Source organism: Setaria viridis, chromosome 1 (assembly GCF_005286985.2).
Source record: "Setaria viridis chromosome 1, Setaria_viridis_v4.0, whole genome shotgun sequence".
Lineage (NCBI taxonomy): Eukaryota > Viridiplantae > Streptophyta > Magnoliopsida > Poales > Poaceae > Setaria > Setaria viridis.
The window spans coordinates 28,503,525-28,526,230 of record NC_048263.2 but is presented as its reverse complement, the minus strand read 5'-3'; the positions used below and the strand labels follow the sequence as shown (position 1 = coordinate 28,526,230).

Sequence of the window (22,706 nt, the reverse complement as noted above, 5' to 3'; positions counted from 1 at the left end):
TTGGTACCACCCTAGGCACTTTTCGGGCTTGTATCCCGCTTGCGACCATGCCGATCGACCGACGTTGGATCCCGAGGTACAAATAATTAGTAAACTTGTGTGTTAAGTTCAACGATTAATTTGTGTAAACTAATTAATTTTTTCCGTGGTACAGGTTGAGTGCAGCGGGCCTTCTCCCTGTGGCTAGGCTTGTGGAGGGTGACATGGTCGACTGTTCAGCGCGATGTGGCCGCGAGAGACCCACACGGTTCCAGTTCGACATGTCCCTGCTAGCAGCTTTGCTGGACCGGTGGCGGCCGGAGACGCACACCTTCCACCTCCTGGTCGGTGAGTTGACCCCCACACTAGAGGATGTCTCGCTGCTACTGGACCTTCCCTATGCAGGGGCCGCCGTAGCCACGATGGACGTCCCCCCTGCCTGGCGCGACGAGCTGCTGGGTCAGTTCGCGGACGTTCCCCGCGTAGACGGTGCCCCGCAGTACAACACTTTCAGCAGCTCCCACGGCCCGACGAAGGCTTGGCTCTAGCAATTCAGTTTGAGTATTTAATTAGCAGCAAGTACAAATAATTTTCGTCCATTTTTCTTATTGTTGACACAAGTCCGAAATTGTTTTGCAGGTCGAGTATATGAGAGAGGACGCAGACGACGCCACAGTAGCGTGTCACTTGGAGGTGTACCTACTGTGTCTCTTCGTCTGAACCGTCTTCTGCACGTCGCAGGGGAACTCGGTGCCTAAACACCTTCTTCCTTACGCGAGGGCCATTACAGAGGCCCCGCTTGTCGAGGTTCCACAGTACAGCTGGGGTTCAGCTGTGCTGGCGGCCACGTACAGGGGTCTTTGCACGGGCTGCGTGAAGGTGACTTCGATGGAGCCAATCTTCCTTGGCTGCCCGCTGCTGCTTCAGCTATGGGCCTACGAGTGGTTCCCGATAGGGCGACCTCGTGTGGACATGTCCCCCTACCCTGGGGGTTTCGACGAGGACAACATCGACAAGCCAACGATGGGGTCGTTGTGGTGCCTGAGGAGGGTACGATTATTGTACTACTATTTTTCGATTCATATTACACTTTGGAATTTTCGAGGTCCTAACTGAGAAATTGTGATTATATTTGTTGCAGGTGATTTGGACGGGGGTGCAGACAAAGAAGTCGTACCCGGACTTCGTCGGTATGTTCAATGCTCTGGTCGACACCGACGTGAGGTGGAGACCCTACAGCTTCGAGGAGGTGGAGGCTCGTGCCCCGCATGGCCTGTGTTCGCTATGCTATCGGGACATGGCGTACTGGAGGACGAGGAGGCCAGTAGTCTACGACATCCACGTAGAGAACTACGCAGTTCACCGTGTGATGAGGCAGTTCGGGCTGTACCAGCACTCCCCGCTTCCGGCAACGTCAGTCGTTCTGACTTCCGTTCACAGGTACAATCCAACATTTTCATTCTCCTTGCATTAAGAATTTTTCATTTATGTAACTCATGTAACAACGGTTCCATTAGGGCTAGCTGTTAGGGTGGTGGTGGTGGTGGGCCTGGAGTCCTATGGGCTCCGAGGATGGTTCACTGGGTCACCCTGTGGGTGACCGCACTAGACGAGGTGGTCCAGGAGGCCCGGCCACACGACGCCGACGCTTTCGCAGCGTACCTCCATTGGTTCTTACCGAGGACCAGGACGCGGGTCCAGCACGTTCCGACCGAGGCACCGACGGAGACTGTTCCAGTCACGCAGACGTACCCTCGTGCGAGAGACGTCAATTACGACCGCGCGGTAAGCTACTGTAATTTTTGTTGTTACTAAACTTGCATCATTTGGTGTGACTAACTTCAAATTTTTCGCTCCCCAACAAATCGACATTATTGGGGATTTAGACAGGCCGCTGACGTACGGCATCGATAACTTCCACGTGATGAATTTCGTTCAGCAACGTTCGCTTCTTACGAGGGCTAGAGCCGCCTGCAGGTGGTTCATCAGTGTCATCAGCTGCCGTGGCGGGCACGGGGATGTCTTCCTTCAACCACGACCTCCGTACCCCCGTGCGTCCACTCCAGCTCCTACTCAGCAGGCTAGTACATCCTCTCACCCGCCCGTTCATCCGCCAGCACCTGGGACATCCTACGTCATACCATCACCACCACCACCACCGTCTTAGCACGCCACAGTAGGTCCGTCCGCCGTTCCGCAGATGCAATCCACATGGTCCTCTTGTCCTTCTTCAGCTGCACCGGAGATACGACCAACAGGTGCGTGATGCATACATTTTTTATACTCCATTTTAAGAACGCAACGAAACTAACAAAACCGTTTTCTTTGTGATTATAACAGGCTACGCAGACCAGGAATGGCTTTCGGAGGACTCGCACGACGAGGCAGCGAGGTCCAGCGGTGAGGCTTGGCTCGATGGCCTTTTCAGAGTGGACCCCGATCTACTCGGTCCCTCCCAGCTAGCAGACGCCCTGGGTCTTACATAGGATGCGACCCAGTACCTCGGGACACTACAGGGTCCTACACAGGGCGCGACCCAGTACCTCGCGACTCCTCCTGCGGAGGGAGCGGGAGGACGTCCGATTCGCGACGTTCACTTGCCGGAGCCCTGGACGTACGACCGGCAGCAGACCAGAGCAGCGCAACGGGCAGCGTGGCGTGGTCGTGGTGCCGGCGAACCTCGTTTCAAGCGAGGACGCATTTAGTGCGTAGGACAACTTGTTATTTTTTATCATTTGTAGGATTTAATGTGTACGATTATCTTTATGTGCGAGGACTGCTCTATCTAGATAAGAAGTTAAATGCTTTTCATTGTTCGCGTGTGTTCACTATACAAGTCTAAACATTTCCTAATTAAGAATTAAAAGCACACAATTAAAATAATCGATCACTATGAATGAAAATCATGCAGCAAATAACGGAGTACATGACCTACGCACAACACAATGAAAGGTCCAATAGTACACAATATTATCCATGAATAAACCATGGACACACAACGAAAGGTCCAACCGCACACAACGGAGTACTAGCCAATAACAGAGCCTACGGAGTACAACGAGACCACTTTCCCTTCCTCAGGGCATCAAGGTTCTCCTCCATCGCTGCTTTCGCTCGGCGTGCAAGCTCAAGCTTCCTCTCCCTCTCCTCCCTCTTTGCAGCAAGACACCTCCTTTCCTCCTCTTCCTTGTGCTCTTTCTCTGCAGCCTTCTCTTTTGAGCCTCTTCTCCATCCTCTCCTTGTTCTTTGCTGCCCAACGCAACATGTACTGCATCTCCTCCTTGTCCTCAAGCTTGATCTCAGTGTCAATCCACTACTCAAAATCACAGAGCGGTGGAGGGGTCTGCAACAAATGTAATTATTACAAAACAAAAAAATCATGCAAGATGTCATATGACACAAAATAATTATTGCACAACATCAATTCCTCACCATCTTGTTAATGCGACGCTGACGAAGTGTAGGCTCAAACGTAAAATTGGAACACAACCAATACCTCTGTCTATACGTGTCCTCTTCATCGGACTTGGCTACCTTGCAAGGATCGCCGCAAAAGCACATGGGTACTGGAACACCACTAGGCAGAGGCAAAGGGTCGAAGGCATTTTCGGTCAACGGAACACCACTCCACCTTTACCATTTTTGTTGTAAGAACCGGAAGCAACTAAGATTAAATCATACAACTACCAGTTAACTTAGTAACGTGCACTGAGATTACCTTGGTTTTCCAGCTTTTCCACGCCTTGGCATCCTACGGTTGTATAATAATATTAAAATTTACGCCTTGGCATCCTACGGTTGTATAATAAAAATATTAAAATTTCATGAAACTATACTACTAAATACTTCTAGATCTAAATACTAAACTATGAACTGAAAACTGAATCTACTATACCAACTAAGCTACATTTTTAACATCTAAAAGCACACAACATATCTATAGATCTAAATAGTAAACTACGAACTAAATACCGTACTGTACAAACTAAGCTAGATTTTTAGCATCTAAAAGCACAAGATATTTTTAGATCTACTATACTACGACATTGAAAAACTTACCTGATGACTAGGAGGCTTCTTCCCCTTCTTTGCTCTCTTTCTTTCTTCCTTCCCTTCCTTCTCTCCCTCTTTGGTTCTCCTCTCAAAAACAACAGGTCTGAATCAGGAGAGTTGAGAGGCTTGAGGCCTGGCTGCGGGGGGGTTTTATAGGGGGAACCCCCGCCGGCCCAGGCGGCGGTAATCCCCCTTCCCGCCCGCGCGCTGGTTGTACTGCAGCGGTGCAGGAGACCAGGTCCTTACCGTCGGCCTAGCCAGCGGTAGGGACTTATCGCCGGCCGAGCCAGCGGTAATGACATGCGCCGGCGGGGTCGGCGCCTTACCGCCGGCTGAGGCGGTGGTGCGGCCTTATCGCTGGCCCCACCGGCAGCAATAGCCTAGATTTGCCATTTTTTCAGCCGACTATATATACATGCAAAATCGAAAAAAAAATATATAAATAAAAAAATTCATATTTATCAGACCTAAAGTGAGCTGCAAGGGGGCTTGGTTGGTTTCTAGGCCGAGGTAACAGCAACCCACCAGTTCACGGAAACCACAACAAGGCCAAAGCGAAGCGCAAGCATTCCTGCGGGAGCCCGGCCCATGCGCGAAAGCTGGTGACGCGTCATTACTCAGCCATTAGCACTATTCACTGGCACTAATTCAATTGTACCACATCGCTCGGACAGGACGCTCTACCTCCAGTTATAGCCCATAGTGGGCGCCTCGACGAACAACGAATAATAAGCAGTGAGGAAGCGCACCAGTGTTGGTGGGTCCAACAATCTCCTTTCAAATCATCATCCGGATGACAGATGCGCAAATTCTAGCTTTGTTTTGTTTTGAAAATTCCATTTTGAGGAAACGTTCTTGATCTGTTTGGCAGTCTGGGAAGTGGCGCGAGGAGATTGGCGAGGGTGGCGTGGTGCTGCATGTGAAAGAAAACTCTCTGCTTGGTAGCTCTGAATTCCTGGACAATAATAGAGTTTCTTTTGCTTGCAATAGCGCGCCGCTAGAATTGCAGTCAGAGAATAAATAATCTGTAATAATCTCGACACGGTATCGGGTTGCACCCCCTAGTAAGGGTGACATATTTTGCTCTAAGCAATATTACGCTGACAAGACATGAAGTCCTAACAGTCCCTTTGCAAAGCATGACTTTCCATTAAATTTATTATGAAATATATTTTAATAATGTAACTATTTAATGTTATAAACATCAACACTATTCTCTTAAGATAGCTTATCTTAGTACAAAACTAAAACTGCATTCTTTTTAGAGGTAAATTGGAGTGAGCTGCAAGTGAGACTCTGTTGGTTATTTGGGCCGACATAACCGCAACCCAGTTCACGGAGCCTGGCCCATGCGCGTAAGCTGGCGACATAACAGCAACTCAGCGTCTCATCAACTGACGCTAACACTAATTGTACCACACCGCTCGGACAGCTATCTGTACCTCCACATATAAGCGGAAGCGTGTGCCTGCATGAACAAGAAATCACAGCAAGCAGTGAGGAAACCCGCTAGTGCTGGTGGGTCCAGTATATTCTTCTGATCTACTTCGGATGAAACGCGCAACTTCTGAGCTTGGTTTTGTTTTGAAGCATTCCATTTTCATTCGAGGTGGTGGTGTGCATACATTGGAGCCCTAAGCCGATAGGGGAGTGACGCAGTAAACATTATTCTTCATTTTTTAGCAGTCTCAAATTGACTTCGCAGTTCAATTAACAAGCTAGAACATCAGAGGAAGACGGCGTGCCACAAACACGCACATCCCTCCAATCTCCAGCATGTTGAAGTTTTTTCATACAACTGCTCCAGTCATACTTAGATATAGACTTCTCGGTTCTCGCCGAATAAACACTTTCATTCATAACTTCTTCATTTCCATGAACAGCAATCAACCATGTTTTATACTTGAATACATCATCAATGCTACATTCCATTTTATTCATGCTAAAATTTAACAACAACAACATCTACACCATGAAATATTGTGGAAAATCCAAACATGCAATGCGAACTACAAAATAGACTGGCGTTACAATCGATCAATTCATCGTACAAGGCACCTAACGATGCCCTCAATCACATATTCTAATTCAAAACTTACCAAACCCTAACCACGTCAAATCCTAACAAAATCACAAAATCGAGAAAAACTAGTTGGTTCAAGTTGAGAAGGTACCTTCAAGGATTCGATTCCCACCTATTTTCCCCTTGAATCAGATAGGAAATGGACCGGATCTAGAGGGGGAGTGGGAGGAGCGGCACCATGGGAGAGAGGAGAGAGCTCAGATCGGGTGGAAGGGGAGGAAGGAAATGAGGAGGAAGAAAGAAAGACCTCGGCGGGCCCAATCTATTATGGCCTGAGTCGCGCCACACATCCCGGCGCAACTGAAGCATGTGGTGCGACTCAGCTTAGCTAGCTCAGCGTCCCTGCCACCCTCCCATCGTGCGCCGCGCTGACGTGGAGGGCTAGTAGCGTCACATGCTGTGACGTGACCGCTCTATTATTAGTCGTGCCACAGCTTTAGCGTGATAAAAAAAAGGGTTAGTTTTTCACAGTTTTTTTAATATTTTAGATTAAAAAAGGGTTAAAAAATCACAATCAGAACAGGAGTGAGCTGCATGCAGCAAGGGGGCTCGGTTGGTTTCTAGGCCGACGTAACAGAAACCCAGTTCACGGAATCACACAGCCCAAAGCGAAGCGCAAGCATTCTGCGGGTGCCGGCCCATGCGCGCAAGCTGGTGACGCGTCATCACTCAGCCACTAGCTAGCTATTCACTGGCACTAATTGTACCACATTGCTCGGACAGGACGCTCTACCTCCACATATAGGTGATAGTGTGTGCCTAGACGAACAAGAAATGATAAGCGGTGAGGAAAAGCACGAGTGCTGGTGGGTCCAGCACGTTCTCCTGATGTTACGGTTGAAATTTGCAACTTCTGAGCTTAGTTTTGTTTTTAAAATTCCATTTCTGAGAAATCTCTGAACATCAGAGGTTCAAGGAAGGCTTGGAATTTGAGAAATCTCTGAACATCAGAGGTTCAAGGAAGGCCGGTCTTATTTTTCCAAAAAAAAGGCAAGTCGCATCAGTAAAGGTCACGGAGCTCGGCCCATGTGCGTAACCTGCCGACATAAAAGCAACTCAGCGTCTCATCCACTGCGGTGTTTGTTGCATACATCACATCATCCTTGTACCGTATGTTTAATTTGCTTGTACCGGTTCGCTTAGAGTGTGTTTGAATTCCCGGAGTAAACTTTACCTCCTGTCACATCGAATGAGTATTAAATAATGGCTAATTACAAAACCGGCTAAATCGCGAGACGAATCTATTAAGCCTAATTAGTCCATGATTTGACAATACAGTAATTAGCTCATGTTTAGTCCTCCTAATTAGCATCCGAATATCCGATGTGACACGAACTAAACTTTAGCTCTAGGATCCAAACACCCCCTTATACGTATATGGTGGCTTGTACTGTATGTTCACTCATACATGTATGGTGAGGTTCAATAAATGAATGGTGGGGTTCAATAAATGTATGGTGAGTTCAATAAATTTACTTGTACTGTATGGTTCACTCCTACTAGTAGAATAATAAATTAAATGCATTTCATATATGAATCAAATGATACAAACAACCCAACCCACGCTAACACTAATTATACCACACCGCTCGGACAGCTAGCTGTACCTCCACTTATAACCGGTAGTGTGTGCCTGCATGAAGAAATCAGAGCAAGCTAGCAGTGAGGAAACGCACCAGTGCTGGTGGGTCCAGTACATTCTTCTGATCAACTTCGGTGAAACGTGCAACTTCTGAGCTTGGTTTTGTTTTAAAACATTCCATTTTGATTCGAGGTGGTGGTGTGCAAAAACATTCCATTTTGATTCGAGGTGGTGGTGTGCATACATTGGGCCCTATGCCGATAGGGAGGGACGCAGTAAACATTCTTCATTTCTTAGCAGTCTCCAATTGACTCCACAGTTCAATTAACATCAGAGGAAGACGGCGTGCCACAAACACACACGTTCCTCCAACCTCCAGCACATCTTTGTTAAAGTTTTTTCAAACAACTGCTCGAGTCATACTAGGTCTAGACTTCTCGCCAATTTAACTGAATTTAGTTTGAATTAGAAAGATATAATCCTGTTTCATTTTGACTACCTCCAAGCTCCAACGCTTATTTGTTAAAGTTTTTTTTCACACAATTGCTCAAGTCATACAAGATCTAGACTTCTCGCTGATTTAATTGAGTTTAGTTTGAACTAGGAAGATATAATCCTATTTCATTTTAACTCCCACTGCAACGTCGATTGCATGATCATATTTCATAATGAATAAGCTCACAAGTAATGCATATTTTATTGTAGAGAAAATGTAGGACAGGGCCTTTGTTAATCAATTAAGAATAATAATATTGTTTAAATGATATACCCCGGCTGGTTTCAGATATAAAGTTTATGACAAGTAATTAGTTGTTTAAAGTATCACTTGTTAAAAAGAATGGAGGTAGTAAGCTTCACTTGACAAAACTGCACACATGAGGACACCTGCGGTATAGTAGGTGCTATTAAAAAAGAGGCATAGGCTTAGGCTAGATAATTACAACTCATCAAACAGCCATGGTCCACGTCTACCTTTGCTTTGTGTTGACGGACAGAGCTCGTAAAATCAAATCTATAGAGTTCTTTTACCAAATGTGATGCTACCTCTAGTTAATATAGTTGATGTTTCAACAAGGTAATAACTAATTGCATGTTAAATTAGCTCTCCAAAATATCATCTAATTTTGACAAGAGGGAGAAGAAAAGGTGAGATAACTCACCTTCAGCAATGAAATGAGCTAGAATGACAAGTGCTACATGAAAAATCTACTGATAATTCAGCGGCAACGGGCACTACCATTGGAGATTGATAGGAACATTCAAGCTCCAGTAACAAAATGAGGGGATGGAAACACAGAAGCGTAATGGTGGGTGGATTGGATAAAACTAGAATACGGAGATCGCTCAACAAGTTCAACTAGCTAGCACCGAAGATTACTCTACGGGTTTCTGAACTAGGATAACTCGAAGATTACTCAACGATATCAACTAGCACCGGAGGTTACTCTACGAGTTTCACAAGGAAGAGCAACACTCAATTCTCATATCATATAATTCATCAACTTTGCCCAACAGATTACTACATATCATCCCTTTATATAGAGAGGGAGAGACACACACCAAATACTTGAACTCTTAGGAAAACTAAATGGACACTTAGGAAAAAAAAACTCCCTAATTAATATTTTTAGACTCTAGGATACATATGACTCTTGGGACTCTAAGCAACTGAAGAGTCTTAGGCTTTTGCGCAGCTTCCTGTCAGCCTGTACACCTTCCACTAAAATGACCATTACTCGGAAGTCCAAAAAATGCACCATTTGTTGTGTTAGAAACTTAACCCATAGCACTTTCCAACGATGTATCATATGAATGCTGAAACCAAGTAGATTAGTACTAGAAATACACAAAACATTGAGATGTTGCTGCATGTTATTCCAACTTGTGTAAACCGTGACCATATCATGTAACCGGTGACGGGTTTCTTTTCCATGTACTTAGTTTACCTCCCCGTGGGTATGTAAGAGGTGCAGAGTCATGTCTTGCCATGGAGTAACATAACCCATGATGTTCAATAGTTGGGATGGTGTACCTCATCTTGTTTTCTAATGTACGCTCCAGATAAGATAAAATAAAAGATAAAAGAAAACAGTATAACTTTGGCAACCTCCTACCTGTTGTCCACAATAAATTGATGAACCAACATAAAAATGCAAACACATATACTACTTAACTCTCATTTTGAGTGTAGTAAATATGCTAATGGTTGGTATTTATTTGTCGGCAAAAGCTCAGGTGTGATTAGGATTTTCATTTTATGATTCTTTTTCATGTTCCCTAGAGAAACACTGAATTTCACAAAAAATTAACCGAAATTTCGAAAAAATATCTTTCAAAGAACAAAGCAAACATTTTGACAAGCATTAATTTCGATACTGATAAAAAAGACTGAAATTACGATCAAAATATTGATCACTCTCTGGTACTATTGAAGATGGCAAAATTCATCCGAATCTTGTCGAAAACGAGTAGCGACGATAGGTGTTGGCCCATCTGGTGAAAGGAAACCAAACCGTACAGTCGTTTTATTGGGAATTGTCTCGAATGTCTCTCCACGAAATCGACGGCATGCTTCTCGTGTCAGAGAGGGTGCCAGAGAGGAGCTTGGAGCTGTACCCATCGAGAAGAAAGAGGCAGATAAGCAGATGGCATGTCGGCTGTCGTACAGTACTGCAACTCGCAGTACCAGCACAACTTGATTATTGCATTATTCGTCGGAAACCTGGCATGCGGCCGCCGGGCGTCGCCCGCCCCGACCCGGCAACCCGTCGCCACCGGGGTGCACGTGTCGGCGCCGGGGGAGATCCGTCTCGCCAGCGCCCTCGATCCGACGGAGCCGAGCACACGTGCCGCCCGTCCGTACCCTCCCCGTCCGCGCCTTTCTGGCCCCAGGCCCGCCGCCGTCGCCCGGAGCCCGGAGCGGCGAGCACCACGCACAGCCGCGCAGGAGTTTTTTTAAATTCCGGCGTCGGCATCGTGCGTGCGCCACGACCGGGTGCGGGCGCGGCGGCGGCAGGCGGGGATCGGATCGGATGCGCGCCCGCACGGCTGTCGGGGGGAGGCGACGTGGCCGAAGCTGCGACACTCCTCCGCCGCGTATTTTAATCCCGGCGAGCCCTAGATATTTTGGCTCCCCGGCGCCTTTCCGCTCCCTACAAGAAGGCACCCCCGGCGGGCCTCCTCCCGGCAGCTGCACCTGCACGCACACACGCATCGAGCCGGGAGATTTAGAATCCAGCTCAGATTTCGCTTGCTTTCTCCCGCGGCGTCCCCTCTCTCCGCGCTGGTGAGCCCCCGCGGGCGACGTGTGTCCCGCGAGGGTTTCCTTGCCTTCGACGGCCATCTGTTCGCCTCGCATGGCTTCCCCACGCCAAGCGTCCTCGCCTCGTCCCGGGAGCGCGCCTCCGCTCGCCAGGCGGCCGACCGCCGCGCCGTCCAGCCCAGATCCGCGCGCGCCCCGCTAATCGCCGCGCCGCATCCTGCTCGATTCCATCTCTAATAGCTGCTCACACGCATCCGCCGGCTCGGTGTTGCCTTCTCCGATCCCTCCTTCCATTCTGTATAGCTTGTAGCCTCCCACCCCAAAAAATAGAAGATCAGAATGGCTCACATCTCTCGAGCCGCAGCGGCGCGCCGACGTCGTCTCAGGTGAGGACTCTGACACCTTCCCCATCCCTTCTGCGGGTTGATTCCGTGCTTTTGCGGAGTACATTTGGTGCTGTTATCACTTGCATTGGTGACGTTTTACCTAATTCCATAGCACCGATTATGTTTGGCGTTCTTACATTTTAGGATCGTGCGAGAAGCCCAGGTTTTAAATGCCTATACGTGAGTCTAGATCTTTTCTTTTGTTCCAATTGCTTCTGTTGCTGCAAACCTTCGACTAGGGCATCTCACATGTGGCTGCGGCTGCATAGCACTGTACTTGTGTGTAAGAGTTTGTGTTGTCAGCACTTACCATAGCCTGGAGGCGTATATGTCCTAGATTTTGGTGTCTGAAGAGGCCCATGGATGTGATGTTCCTTGCACTGTATACTGGGCAGTAATTTTTAGAGGAAGCGGAGGATGGTAGCCTCCACGAAATCTAGAAAGCAACAAAGATAATTATAGCGATGCATTATGCATATTGTATTGTTTTGTGTTTTCATGATGCTCATTTTTTGGTACAGCTTATGCTCACCGAGGCATGCCTTCATTGCTATTTGTAATAACAAAGATTATATTCTGATGTTGTTGCAAATCCACTGTACAGTACTACACTTCTTTTAGGATGTGTTAAAGATTTAACTGTACTTGATTGTGTGTATTATGCAACAATGGCTGGCAAGCGAATTTGATATAGAACACACAATTGGTACGGAGTAACTGTTTATGTAGTGTAGATATCTATATTAAATATTGGTTTGCTGCTGATCTCTTTGAATATGTTTCCACAATATGATTTTAAATTTGTAGGCATATTGTGAGTGTGTATTGTGGCATGTCGTCGTAGATTCAACATGAAACTTTGAGGGGAAGAGGGGGGGGGGGGGGTGTTAAATAAAATTATAGATGGGAAGATACATGGAATTTTTCCATCTCCTCACACCCTGCTTTGCCCCAAAGATGTTTCTAGCTTGTTTTTTGTGTGCTGTGGTTTTGATAGATCCAACTGTGGTATGGACATTTTCAAATTGGGTTGCCTAGGATGTCACCTTTTTGTGAAATAGTATTTTAAATAGCCATGTCAATGCTGTTATATGAGAATATGAATATATGATATAATTTGATAATGGAAACAATATTTATTGGAAAAATATGTGAGGGTAGCTCTCTATTTTCATGCTCACACGGCCAAAATCTTTACTATTGTCCAGAAGGACCACCCTTTTGATAAGCCTGTGGCAGTTCTAAGGTAGCACTATCCACCTTTATGCATTACCTTCCTTGTGGATTAGTGAATTTCCAACTCGTTTTGCTTCAATATCTTGTTTGATTTTGTGTTACACTTATGCGGTTCAAAGATCATTAGATACATCGTTGTTCCAAATTAAAAATTTTAATTACTGGATGAGGTTGGGAGAGACATAGAGCATGGGGTGAGACCTTAAGAAGTGCCTTGCATCTTTGCTGACGGGAAAACCAAAAATATGGGAAAGAGTAGCCTTGATGGCATCGGATGTTGTGACCTTGTAACTCTTTTTAAGCTCTGAGTTATAGTTTAAGTTGTGAAATTTAATGTCCAATAACTGTTCAGTAAGGAAGATATGGACACTCGTAAGAAATGTCATATGGTTCATGTGATTTAAGTCAAGTCCTAGCAGGCTACGTAAGAGATGTCAGGTGGTTCATGTGATTCAACCCAAGTCCTAGCAGGCTAGCAAGTTGTTGTAATCAGTATTAAATCGAATGCCCCTGCTTCTTAATTTTCTGGTTGACTGTGCCATCTATTAGAGATGAGATCACGCAATGTTCAGTAACTGTTTATTCTTTTGCTGGCTCATCAGGAGTATTGGGGAGTTTGCCGTGGTTTTGTTTGGAGGGATATCTTAGTTGTTTAGCTGGAAACATTAATCTTGTGCATTTGCATATAGGACAATAGAATGAAAGAAAAAAACTGTTTTAATTACAGCATGTAGAGATGTTAGGTTTGGTAGATGGTTAATTTTCATTGATGATTTCTAGGTGATATTGAGTATTACATGCTATGGAGTATGTTCTTTGTGAATTTGCCCTTTCGTGATGTTGTTTATCTAGCAGTAGCAACAGATCCGCTTACAAAACTTGTGATTTGATCTCATTGCTTCGTTTTATGTCAGATTAATGCAAGGGGCGGTGACAAGCTAGAGGCAGCAACTGCATATCTTGCAAGAAAATTGTAATGTAAGTAAATAAATTCATAATTACTATCAGTTATGTGTCAGAAAATGACTGAATTGTAGTAGTACGCAGTACAATCTGTGACGCATCTTAGAATTGCTTCAAAAAAAATATGGTGGAATTTTTCTACTAGATAATTACATTATTCGAATTCTTGTTGTTTTATAGATATAGTGTTCATTGTGTTTCTGAACGGTGTATTGGTTGGATCCTATATTGTGGCATCAAAATTTCCCCGCGACACATTTGTTCTCTGGGAAGACGGGAACTGTATTTACTTGTTTGCAAGAACATGGGCCCCCCCTTTTGGATGGCCTGGATTTGACACAGGATAATTCTTACATGGACAAGTATGTTTCTTTTGGGTCATTAGGTTGTTTGGGCTGTGTGCAGCGAAATGAGCCAAAATGGTGAATCCCCCTGATTGAGCCCATAGTGGTCATTTTGGCCCACTAAGATGCGCCTTTAATCCAAGGTCGTTGTGGATATAATTTTAGGGGCATGGATTCTTAAGCTCTTGGTTTCGTTGGACGTTGGGCCCTCTTGCCCCTAAATAGGTTTCCTGCAGGGGTTCCTGGAAGGATTTTGCTTAGGTTACGCAGGATTGCACTGCATTCCAAAACTCCCTGCCGAATCTGAAAAGTTTTTGGCCCAGAGGAGTCGGATCTCTGCACTCCAGAACTTGAGCATTGAACTCACAATGACACTTTCTCTTCATCTTCTCAAGGGGAATATGACATGATTTTGTTGCTCGCCAATGTTTTGGAGACTGAAACAGGAGACAGGCAGTTTACAACTTCTTTAGATTTGATGAATCCTACTTTAGAATGTGGACAACAAACGTGCCACTTAGAATGTGGACTTCTTTCCTCATCCTTCTCAGTATACTGGTTTAGGCTGTCAATGCTGGCTGTCATTATCATCCTGAGGCATAATGTTTTAAAATTCACATGGTAAAAATTGTGTCCTGGAGGTCTTGGGTGGGAATCAACCTCCTTCCAAAACAAGCAAGAGTAAAGCTTCCTAGAAATTCTCTTCCAGATCCCACTTTGTGAGGGGGCTTTCAGCACTAGCTACGCATTTCCGTCCCCCAGACCCCACCTTCTTATTTATTCAAGCTCTGTTTCCTTATTGGGACAGTGGGACTCGAGTAAAGAACTTGATGAAGAAAGGTACCTTGAGAATTGTGATAATGGGCTTATGGACTTAAAAAAGATATGAAAAATCTCTATGGTGCGCCAAGCATCTCTGCCTTTGTGTTACCATTGCTGTGCAACCAATAGTTTCCCCGTAGAAAGCTAATTGCCTAACATCATTGTTATATTATATTCATATCCTACTAAATGCATGATGACACTATTTACCAATATAAAACTCGAGTGAGTGGAGACTAGACTCACTTGTCGGTAGCATATCATTCTATATAAAAATACAAAGGCCACCAATATAAGTTCCCTGTCCACCATTGCTCTTTTTTTTTTTTTCTAAATGCTAGAAAATGTCCCACACAGCAGTCAAGTCTTCTTTTCTGGTTTCCTTCAGCATGGCAAGATTTAAGTAGAAACTTGCATGCTGGATTTTTTCCTGGTAAGTGTACTAGAAAATTTGCAACTTGTTTAATATGAGAAAAGTCTCATCAAACATCAAATGCAGATAGCAAACAATCATCCACTGAATTCCACAGCTCAATTCCAGTCTGGAATTTATTTGTAGTGCATTTACAAATTCATATCTCAAATCTCTCTGCCATAAATACTTTGTTTGTCTTGCTGAGTATCATCTCTTTACAATGAATAGTATCCCTTCAGCACAATAGGAATGGTGATTTGACTCTGCTTCATGGATTTAATTGCAATCTGCGTGTGTTTGATGACTCATCATATGTCTGGAGTCAACACTAACTAACCAATTGAAAAATACATAGATAGTTAATGCTATCCACTTACCCTAGCTTAGGAACATTCGATGGCTCGATGCTGTTCTGTTGTGGCAGCGTGTTGAGTCCAAGTTGCACAGGAACATCTGTGTTTTCTACTACTGCAAAGTTGTATGGAGTCGGTGATTCCCGATTAACTTCGCTTGGCCCTTCGGTCTGATAGATCTGAGAACAATTAATATCATGTTATATATGCGGTTAGGTGGTTACTCGATAGTATTCTTGTTCAGACATCAGCTACCTTCTTATATAACTCGGCACTTTCTTGACGAATCTGATTGATCTTATTGTACAAGTCCATGTTTTCTTGGTGAAATAAACTTGCCTGCAATCAATACGATGCTAAAGTCAGTGTTACTAAAATCAAATAAAACACCACAAAGAACTATAAAGTCATAATTCTGCAGTACCTTCCGATTCAATTCGTGAATTTCATCGATCAAGAGATGGTCCTGTTAAGAGCAGCAACAGTAGTAATGACTAACTATCTTTAGTGATGACTCTTGTAGGAACAAACTGATCATAGAGATGTGATTAGCATCCAGACCTTCTTTGAGCGAACCCCACGCAGGCTTGTTTCCAACTGATTCTCTAGGGACTGCAGTTCCTTAACATTAAGCCCAGAAAGATCCTCTCCCGTCAACTGCCTGTAACCAATTGATATGTAATACATTTTATATTGTGTTATTTAGAATTATGGATAAAAAACTAGGCCAACCTAAGAGGAATTAGGTGGCTTTATATTAAGAAGAAAATAGGCACCCAAATTCGGCTCGACGAGGACTTCAAACCTGGGTGGTCTAGGTGTACATCCACACCCTTATTTTGAATTATAGATACACTGTCTAGCCAAAGATCTTGGCCACCATAGGTGATCTTTTTATCAATAATGTTTTCGTAGTCTACAATGATAGCAGCATTGGAATCTGATTTGATACATGGGTAATTTGTCAGCAATCTCCATATGCAAGAGGGATATGCTTAGGGTCAAAGCTTGGTTTCCAGAATTTTCTTGTGTGGTTACCCAGGAAACCAATGCAATACTTGATAGCTTAAAACTAGCAACAGGATTTTGGATCATGTATTTTACTGAAAAGATACTTCCCCTTTAGATCCAAGAATGAGGTTATTACAAAAGCAATATTTAACTATGAATAGCCCTTTTGGTTTATTTACATCGAATATTCCAGGTGCCCAATTCTATGTTGCCTCAAGTATTTTGGTGTCTAGCCTTTCACATAATAATTGAATGTGCTACTGTTGTAGCTGTTTTTGGATATTTCTTACTTTTGCATTGTGCTTCTCTCTCTGAATAGTGGATAAACAAGTTTCTAATGAACAATGTTCTTGAAACTTTTTCAGGGTTTCTGGATCATACCTATGATTTTCTTGCAAGTTGTGCAGTTGTTGTCTCAAGCTTGCTGCCTCCCTTTGCCAAAACTATCAGGAAAAGCACAGGTTATGTTATTGATGAACTCATAGGTCAAAATTAAATTAATAATCATGTGTCTGTAACAAGCAGGACGTTACGTTAATGAAATCTTGTAGCATGAAGTAACATTTCGCAGCACTATACTTAAACAGCAGATATTAGGTTCAAAACTTTGTTGTCCATATTTGCAATGTGGAGGCTATCTTATGGTTTTGAAAGCTTTAGATCATCAAGCAGTACGTCAAGGTGGTGCTAGTGAGCTAGCAAACTATTTTGGCTGACACTGTTGCCACTATGCAGTGGCAAGCAAACTCCATGAAGAAACAAAGTGAGTGAAAATTCTGATACAAACATGTCAACACAAGGTGAATGAAAATTCTGATAAGAACATGTCGGTACAAGTAAATGACGATCTCTCGTGATTTTGTGATTTGTAGGGTGCACCAAACACTTGTCTGGCCGTGGGATTCTTCTGTAGTTAATGTTCAGAGTGCTCAATATCTACACTGCGGTAAGCTTTGGATGTTAGTAGAGCTTGTAACTGTTTTTTATTTTGCTGTTCTCTGTATTGAGATTCACAATTAGCAGGAGAGGCTGACCATTTTACATCTTCATCCTACTTTCTTTGTTTTGCAAGGTCGGAGGTATGGGAATAAACGGGAGTTCAGTTGCATTTGAACTGTCCTGCTATATCTTTGAGGGCAGTTTCTGGTGTAGCCTATTGGGTGGTCTATGGAAGTACTAGAAATTATACATTCCCGTATCAACCAAGCTCAAGTGGCAAACGTGTCTAAAAAAACTCAAGTAGCAAAGAGGCACTTTCCAGTTAAAGTAAAATGCTGATTAAGGCATGTTTTGGTGTTGGAAGAATTCAAGTTCGTTTGCTGCTCTGTTATGTGTTGGACCTCCTAATTAGTTCATGATGCTTCGTCTGTGAAGCAGGCTTTTCTAGTGTAGGAACTTGTAAATTTTGCTTTGAGAAGTATATGAAAGAAAGGACATGCGTCTTTTGAGATGTCTTCCCCCTTTTGTGCTTCATTCAAATCCTCTGTAGATCTTTAAAAAAATCACATTTGATTAAAAGACAAGACCAAATCTGTGAATACTGCGAGACAATGCAAAGATGTTTCATTGTCGCAATGTTGTACCAGTCCAGTTCTGCAAACAGAACTATGGCTAACTTTGCAGTGCTTTATTAGTGTAAATGCCTTTTGAGACAATTCTAAAAACACTTTAATATATTTTGGATTCCAGATTTTTAAAGTTTGGAACCAGAACGTTTTGAAAGTTTGACTGTAACTAATTTTAAAAGAACAACAAATAATGAAATAGAATGCAACAAATTACCCTGTCTACATGCCAAATACGAAGACAGGAACGAATTCATCAATGCAAAAGGAACTAAAATCACAACAAGCGGTATGTTGATCTATGTGGCGCAGAGAGATTGTTCCTGCATGTGCTACTAATAAAAGTGATATAATTCAGGTCAATTATTCATTTCCATTACATATACTTTTTTTTAAGGCATCACATACATACTCTTTGGTTTCCTGTTATCAGGGGAGCGCCTAAACACAAAATGACATAATCTGGGAGGTATGTACATGCAAGTGTAAATCCTGGTTTACTGCTATGTGTGCTGCTGTAAACCATGTACCAGTATATTTTTGGGATGAGTCTTTTCTTTGAATTGTGACTTAGTAGAGCTGTATACTCTGTTCCACTAGTTAGCCCAGCCCAAGATTTACAGCCCAGATGCCTTTGGCAGCAGACTGGACGTGAAAGTTTGGATGGCACAGCCCAGCTTAGATTTTGACATCTTCTCTGCTGAGTCCAGAATTCCATTTGACAACTTTTTTTTTTCTTTCTTGTTATATTGTGGAAAGACAACTTCTGTTTCTTGATATCTAATTATCACAGGCAATCTCTTCAGGTTTGCACCTATTTTTCCATTATGCGATTAATAAATGAATGTAAATATGATGAAACAGGCTAATTGTTCAAAACTCAAGAAAATGAGAAGACAACGTTTTGGCATTAAAAAAAATTAAAGGACCGAATATAAAGGCAGAAAATGTCCTATATGTATAACCATGAAAAATGTTGAGACCAAACTCAACTGCATTTCAAATATGTGGACATACAAATAGTTAGTGATCAGTGTCAAATTGTTGTTCACTAGATATTTGCCTCTAACGCTTTCCCTTTTTATTTGATTTTTTTTCACTGATTTTCACACCCTGGAAATTTAGACTTATTCTCACAGATATTACCAGCACTCTTTTTTTTCCCTTTCTTTCAAGAACAAACGTTCCTTTCACTAACAACTCTAATGTTTATACCATTTCTCCGGCAAAATGGAACATTGAAGTATTTTTTTAAAAGAAATTTAAAAGCATAAATAGATATTATTATACATTTATGTAAGTTTACTGAACACATATGTCCTAACTCCTCACATTCCAGATCAAGCAAAGTATGATACCTGCTAGCAGCCCATCTTTCAGTTGAAAAATATGACAAGTGGTATCGATATATAGGAACTCAACAGTTACTTTCTTTCTCATGAGAATGTGAGACTATATCCTTCTCTAGTTCTGTAGAAAGTCCTTTTATCATTTCGCAAAAAAGTTCTTTTTATCTCTCTCATCAGATTTCTTGTGAGTTTTAATGTACGGATGGAATTAATACTAGACTGATGCATCTATAGGTACTGCTGCTCCTGAAAGCATAGGATAACAGCCATATATAGAGAGTTGCAGCAAATTAAGATATTCAACCTGTGGAGGATAGGCATATATAATGCGTGGTTTGATTAAATCTTTGCAGTATTAATTTGTAATATATATATTCAGCTGCTTGATTACCTAAAAATTCTATTACTACTGATTAAAATCCAAAACTAAATAACAAAAAATTGATACGCACCTCAATAACCATGTAAGTGCATGCATTTGGGCCAGGTCTGACTTGTTGTCATTCTATTTTCTTTTATTAATTAGTATGGGATTGTCCATGCTTATAGTACTACGGATGTGATTGATTGATCGAACCATTTTGGTGGACGAACTAAACAAGCAAACCATTTAATGATATGATCAAGTACTTACTCTTCTAACTAGAAAAGATCAAGCATCTCATGCATGATTTCTTGCTAACAAAATACATGCATGCGGATCGACTTATATGTGATCTTGAAATTATATATTCACAACTCAAGTCTGTAGCTTTCAAACAAAACAAATGTTTACTTATTTAGATTCCATATGACTTCTCATGATACAATTTAGTCACAATCAAATTCTTTTAGTGCTGAAATAAATATATTGAATAGTGAGAGTGAATAATGGAGGCTCTGAAGATAGAGCCTACTGTGATATTATTTGAAATGACTGACTTTCATCAACCAATTGTGCACCAGTTTTTAAACAGATTTTGTTTTGCTATTTCTGATGAATTTTAAACCAGTACTGACGGGGTGGTATATATATTGAAGATCAGTTATGCAGTAGTGTTCTCCCCAACCCTAGAGCCATAAAATATGCACCCCTTGAAATTGAAGAACATTTATCAAGATTGTGGCAATACTCAAGGGTATTTGGTGCAAAGATGCCATCTCAATCTAACTCGACGAGCTTATTTTAAATGTGAAGAAAGAAAGTGTTTCACTAAGCATACGCTATACACTTAAAAAGTTGAAACATGCATGTGCAAAAATAGAGTACATTCATCATTTAAAAAATTAAGCACATTTAGCACTAACATTATGGGGTACTATATAAACAGTTTTCAAGCAGTACTAAACTCTCTTACTTAAACAAGAGAAAACACTTTAGAATATCAAGAGCAAACCTTAAGCTCCGAGTTGGGATTTGCGGCGACCTGCTGCTCTTCCTTGGCCTTGCCATACCGATCTATCACTGATTTCATGCTGCACACAGCACACGATGGTAATTTATGAAAGAAGAGAAAAATGTTACTAGCTATGTGATTTCAGTACAAAATATTTAAGTTCAATTCTCAAGAAAATAAAATAAAGGACAATAAAAATTATAAATTCTAGAAGTTAGATCCATGCTCTCTCTTTGGAAGAACTCTACCAATTAGATTGTATCTGTACGAACTAACCGGCCTGTAAAACGGACCACACATGCATACTATCACCAAAAACCTTTGTGTTTCGTACTGCAATGCAAGGTGTTGATCACATGAAACTGTACGACCATATTAATATATATACAAGCTTTACACAAAGCACAAAAAAATTCAGATAGATCAAGTAAGGAAGAGGAGAAAAAAATACTGATAGTAAATTAGACGGCGACACAAACTTCTTGCTCGCCAATGAAAAAGACCAATATATACATATATATAAATATATGCAATTATTGCTCCATGATAGCGAATATATGTGACAAATGAATTTATCTTTCAAGCCTTTTTATGGAGAAGGTGTGTATGTCCAAATATAATATTTGGGCAACACAAATAGTAGTTCTGAATCGATAAATCTATGCAAGAACTACCAAAAAAACAAGAATAATTTGCATCCCTTCAAGCAAAAAACCATGCAAAATCCACATGAAAGCATAGATGAACAGACCTGGTGCTAGAGTACTCATAGAGGCGGCCGGTGCTGGAGAAAATCATGAGGCCGACCTCGGCGTCGCAGAGGATAGCGAGCTCCTTGGCCTTCTTGAAGATCCCGTTCCGGCGCTTGGAGAAGGTCACCTGCCGGCTCGTGGAGTTATCAATCCTGCGGATCACAATCTTTCCCCTCCCCATCTCTCTCTCTCTCTCTCTCTCTCTCTCTCTCTCTCTCTCTCTCTCTCTCTCTCTCTCTCTCTCTCTCTCTCTCTCTCTCTCTCTCTCTCTCTCTCTCTCTCTCTCTCTCAACCTTCCCTCTCCCCTCACACGCTGGAAATGGATACGGAGACGACCCTCAAGGAGCTAGCAAGGACGACGGCAGGATCTCCGGTCGGCCAGGAAGGCGAGATAGATGGCGCCGAACGTGCCAAAGAAGGTCAGGAGGAGATCTGGGCAGGGGAGCTGGAAGAAGAAAGCTCAAAAGGTTTCCCAAGGGAGGAGAGGGGAAGGGAATAATGCGTCTGGGTGTGCGTTTATGGGAAGAGGGCTGGCTTTTCTTGGCGCTGGGTGGATGCAACTTGCAAGCAGACTTTCCCCTATCTGCTAGTTGCTTTATTTAGCAAAGAAAGGTAAGAGAGGAGGCCAGACGCACAACACCCAATTGGCTACCTGATCTCAGGGCTTAGTTTATTGGTTGGTGCTAATTAGACTCCTAAATGGCTGTGCTAATGATAGCCGAGAGACCATCGTTGCAAGCACGAAAGGTAATACACAAGCACTCCTAAACGTTTTCTTGACTAAGCCAGCCGTGAAATACAAGTCTTTAGAAAAGGGGTTGGTTTTTGTTTCCAACTGTTGTAACTCTAGTGAGGCACCTCTAATCTTCAGCTTGGTATAGACTGTAAGTAGTAATAACTTGTTGATATTTTAATCATGGAAAACCTTGTATTCAACTTGGTAGATTGTAAGATATACAGTCACGTAAACGACATAAATAACAGCACAAGACTGCATATATACAAAAACTAAAACCAGGAGGTGTATACTTTGTGTGCTCCACGCTAGGCTGTCTAAGCTAGCACTAGAAAAATAGACGAAGGGTGCTACAAATGATACGCGCACAGAAGATCGTACGAGGCGATTGGTTTGGTTTAGCGTGCTTAGCAAAGTTTATTAAAAGTAGTGTTAAATA

At 42.8% G+C, this 22,706-nt stretch overlaps 1 protein-coding gene, 1 long non-coding RNA gene and 1 other non-coding gene across 5 annotated transcripts; 2 read left to right on the top strand and 1 right to left on the bottom strand.

The window, feature by feature from the left end:
- Positions 1 to 6,894: 6,894 nt before the first annotated feature.
- On the top strand, positions 6,895 to 6,976 carry LOC117841803 (small nucleolar RNA snoR114). The gene has a single exon (XR_004637385.1). It is a non-coding gene; the product is annotated as a small nucleolar RNA snoR114 (small nucleolar RNA).
- Positions 6,977 to 10,868: 3,892 nt separating this feature from the next.
- LOC117858842 (uncharacterized) lies at positions 10,869 to 17,939 on the top strand. 2 transcript variants are annotated; one of them, XR_004641058.2, is made up of 6 exons: positions 10,869 to 11,345; positions 13,496 to 13,559; positions 16,002 to 16,156; positions 16,855 to 17,252; positions 17,362 to 17,435; positions 17,562 to 17,939. It is a non-coding gene; the product is annotated as an uncharacterized lncRNA (long non-coding RNA). The 2 variants fall into 2 exon arrangements; XR_004641057.2 differs by lacking the exon at positions 16,002 to 16,156 and having other exon boundaries at positions 10,873 to 11,345.
- Positions 15,149 to 22,109, bottom strand: LOC117858833 (MADS-box transcription factor 27). 2 transcript variants are annotated; one of them, XM_034741974.2, is made up of 8 exons: positions 21,531 to 22,100; positions 20,780 to 20,858; positions 16,871 to 16,932; positions 16,040 to 16,139; positions 15,903 to 15,944; positions 15,734 to 15,817; positions 15,503 to 15,657; positions 15,149 to 15,412 (listed from the first exon to the last, which is right to left on the bottom strand). In XM_034741974.2, exons 1-8 carry the CDS (start codon positions 21,710 to 21,712, stop codon positions 15,394 to 15,396), a joined length of 723 nt encoding a protein of 240 aa, XP_034597865.1. In that variant the 5' UTR covers positions 21,713 to 22,100; the 3' UTR covers positions 15,149 to 15,393. The 2 variants fall into 2 exon arrangements, with proteins under 2 accessions (XP_034597865.1, XP_072149769.1); XM_072293668.1 differs by lacking the exons at positions 15,149 to 15,412; positions 15,503 to 15,657 and having other exon boundaries at positions 15,724 to 16,139; positions 21,531 to 22,109.
- Positions 22,110 to 22,706: the final 597 nt, after the last annotated feature.

Bases quoted from the DNA above. Each gene is read 5' to 3' on its own strand.
- LOC117858833 (XM_034741974.2), bottom strand. From the start codon at position 21,712: ATGGGGAGGGGAAAGATTGTGATCCGCAGGATTGATAACTCCACGAGC. The intron at 20,859-21,530 runs GTCTGTTCATCT...TGCTGTGTGCAG, and splicing joins TATGAGTACTCTAGCACCAG to CATGAAATCAGTGATAGATC. The intron at 15,658-15,733 runs GTAGCTGATGTC...AATTGTTCTCAG, and splicing joins GTGCCGAGTTATATAAGAAG to ATCTATCAGACCGAAGGGCC.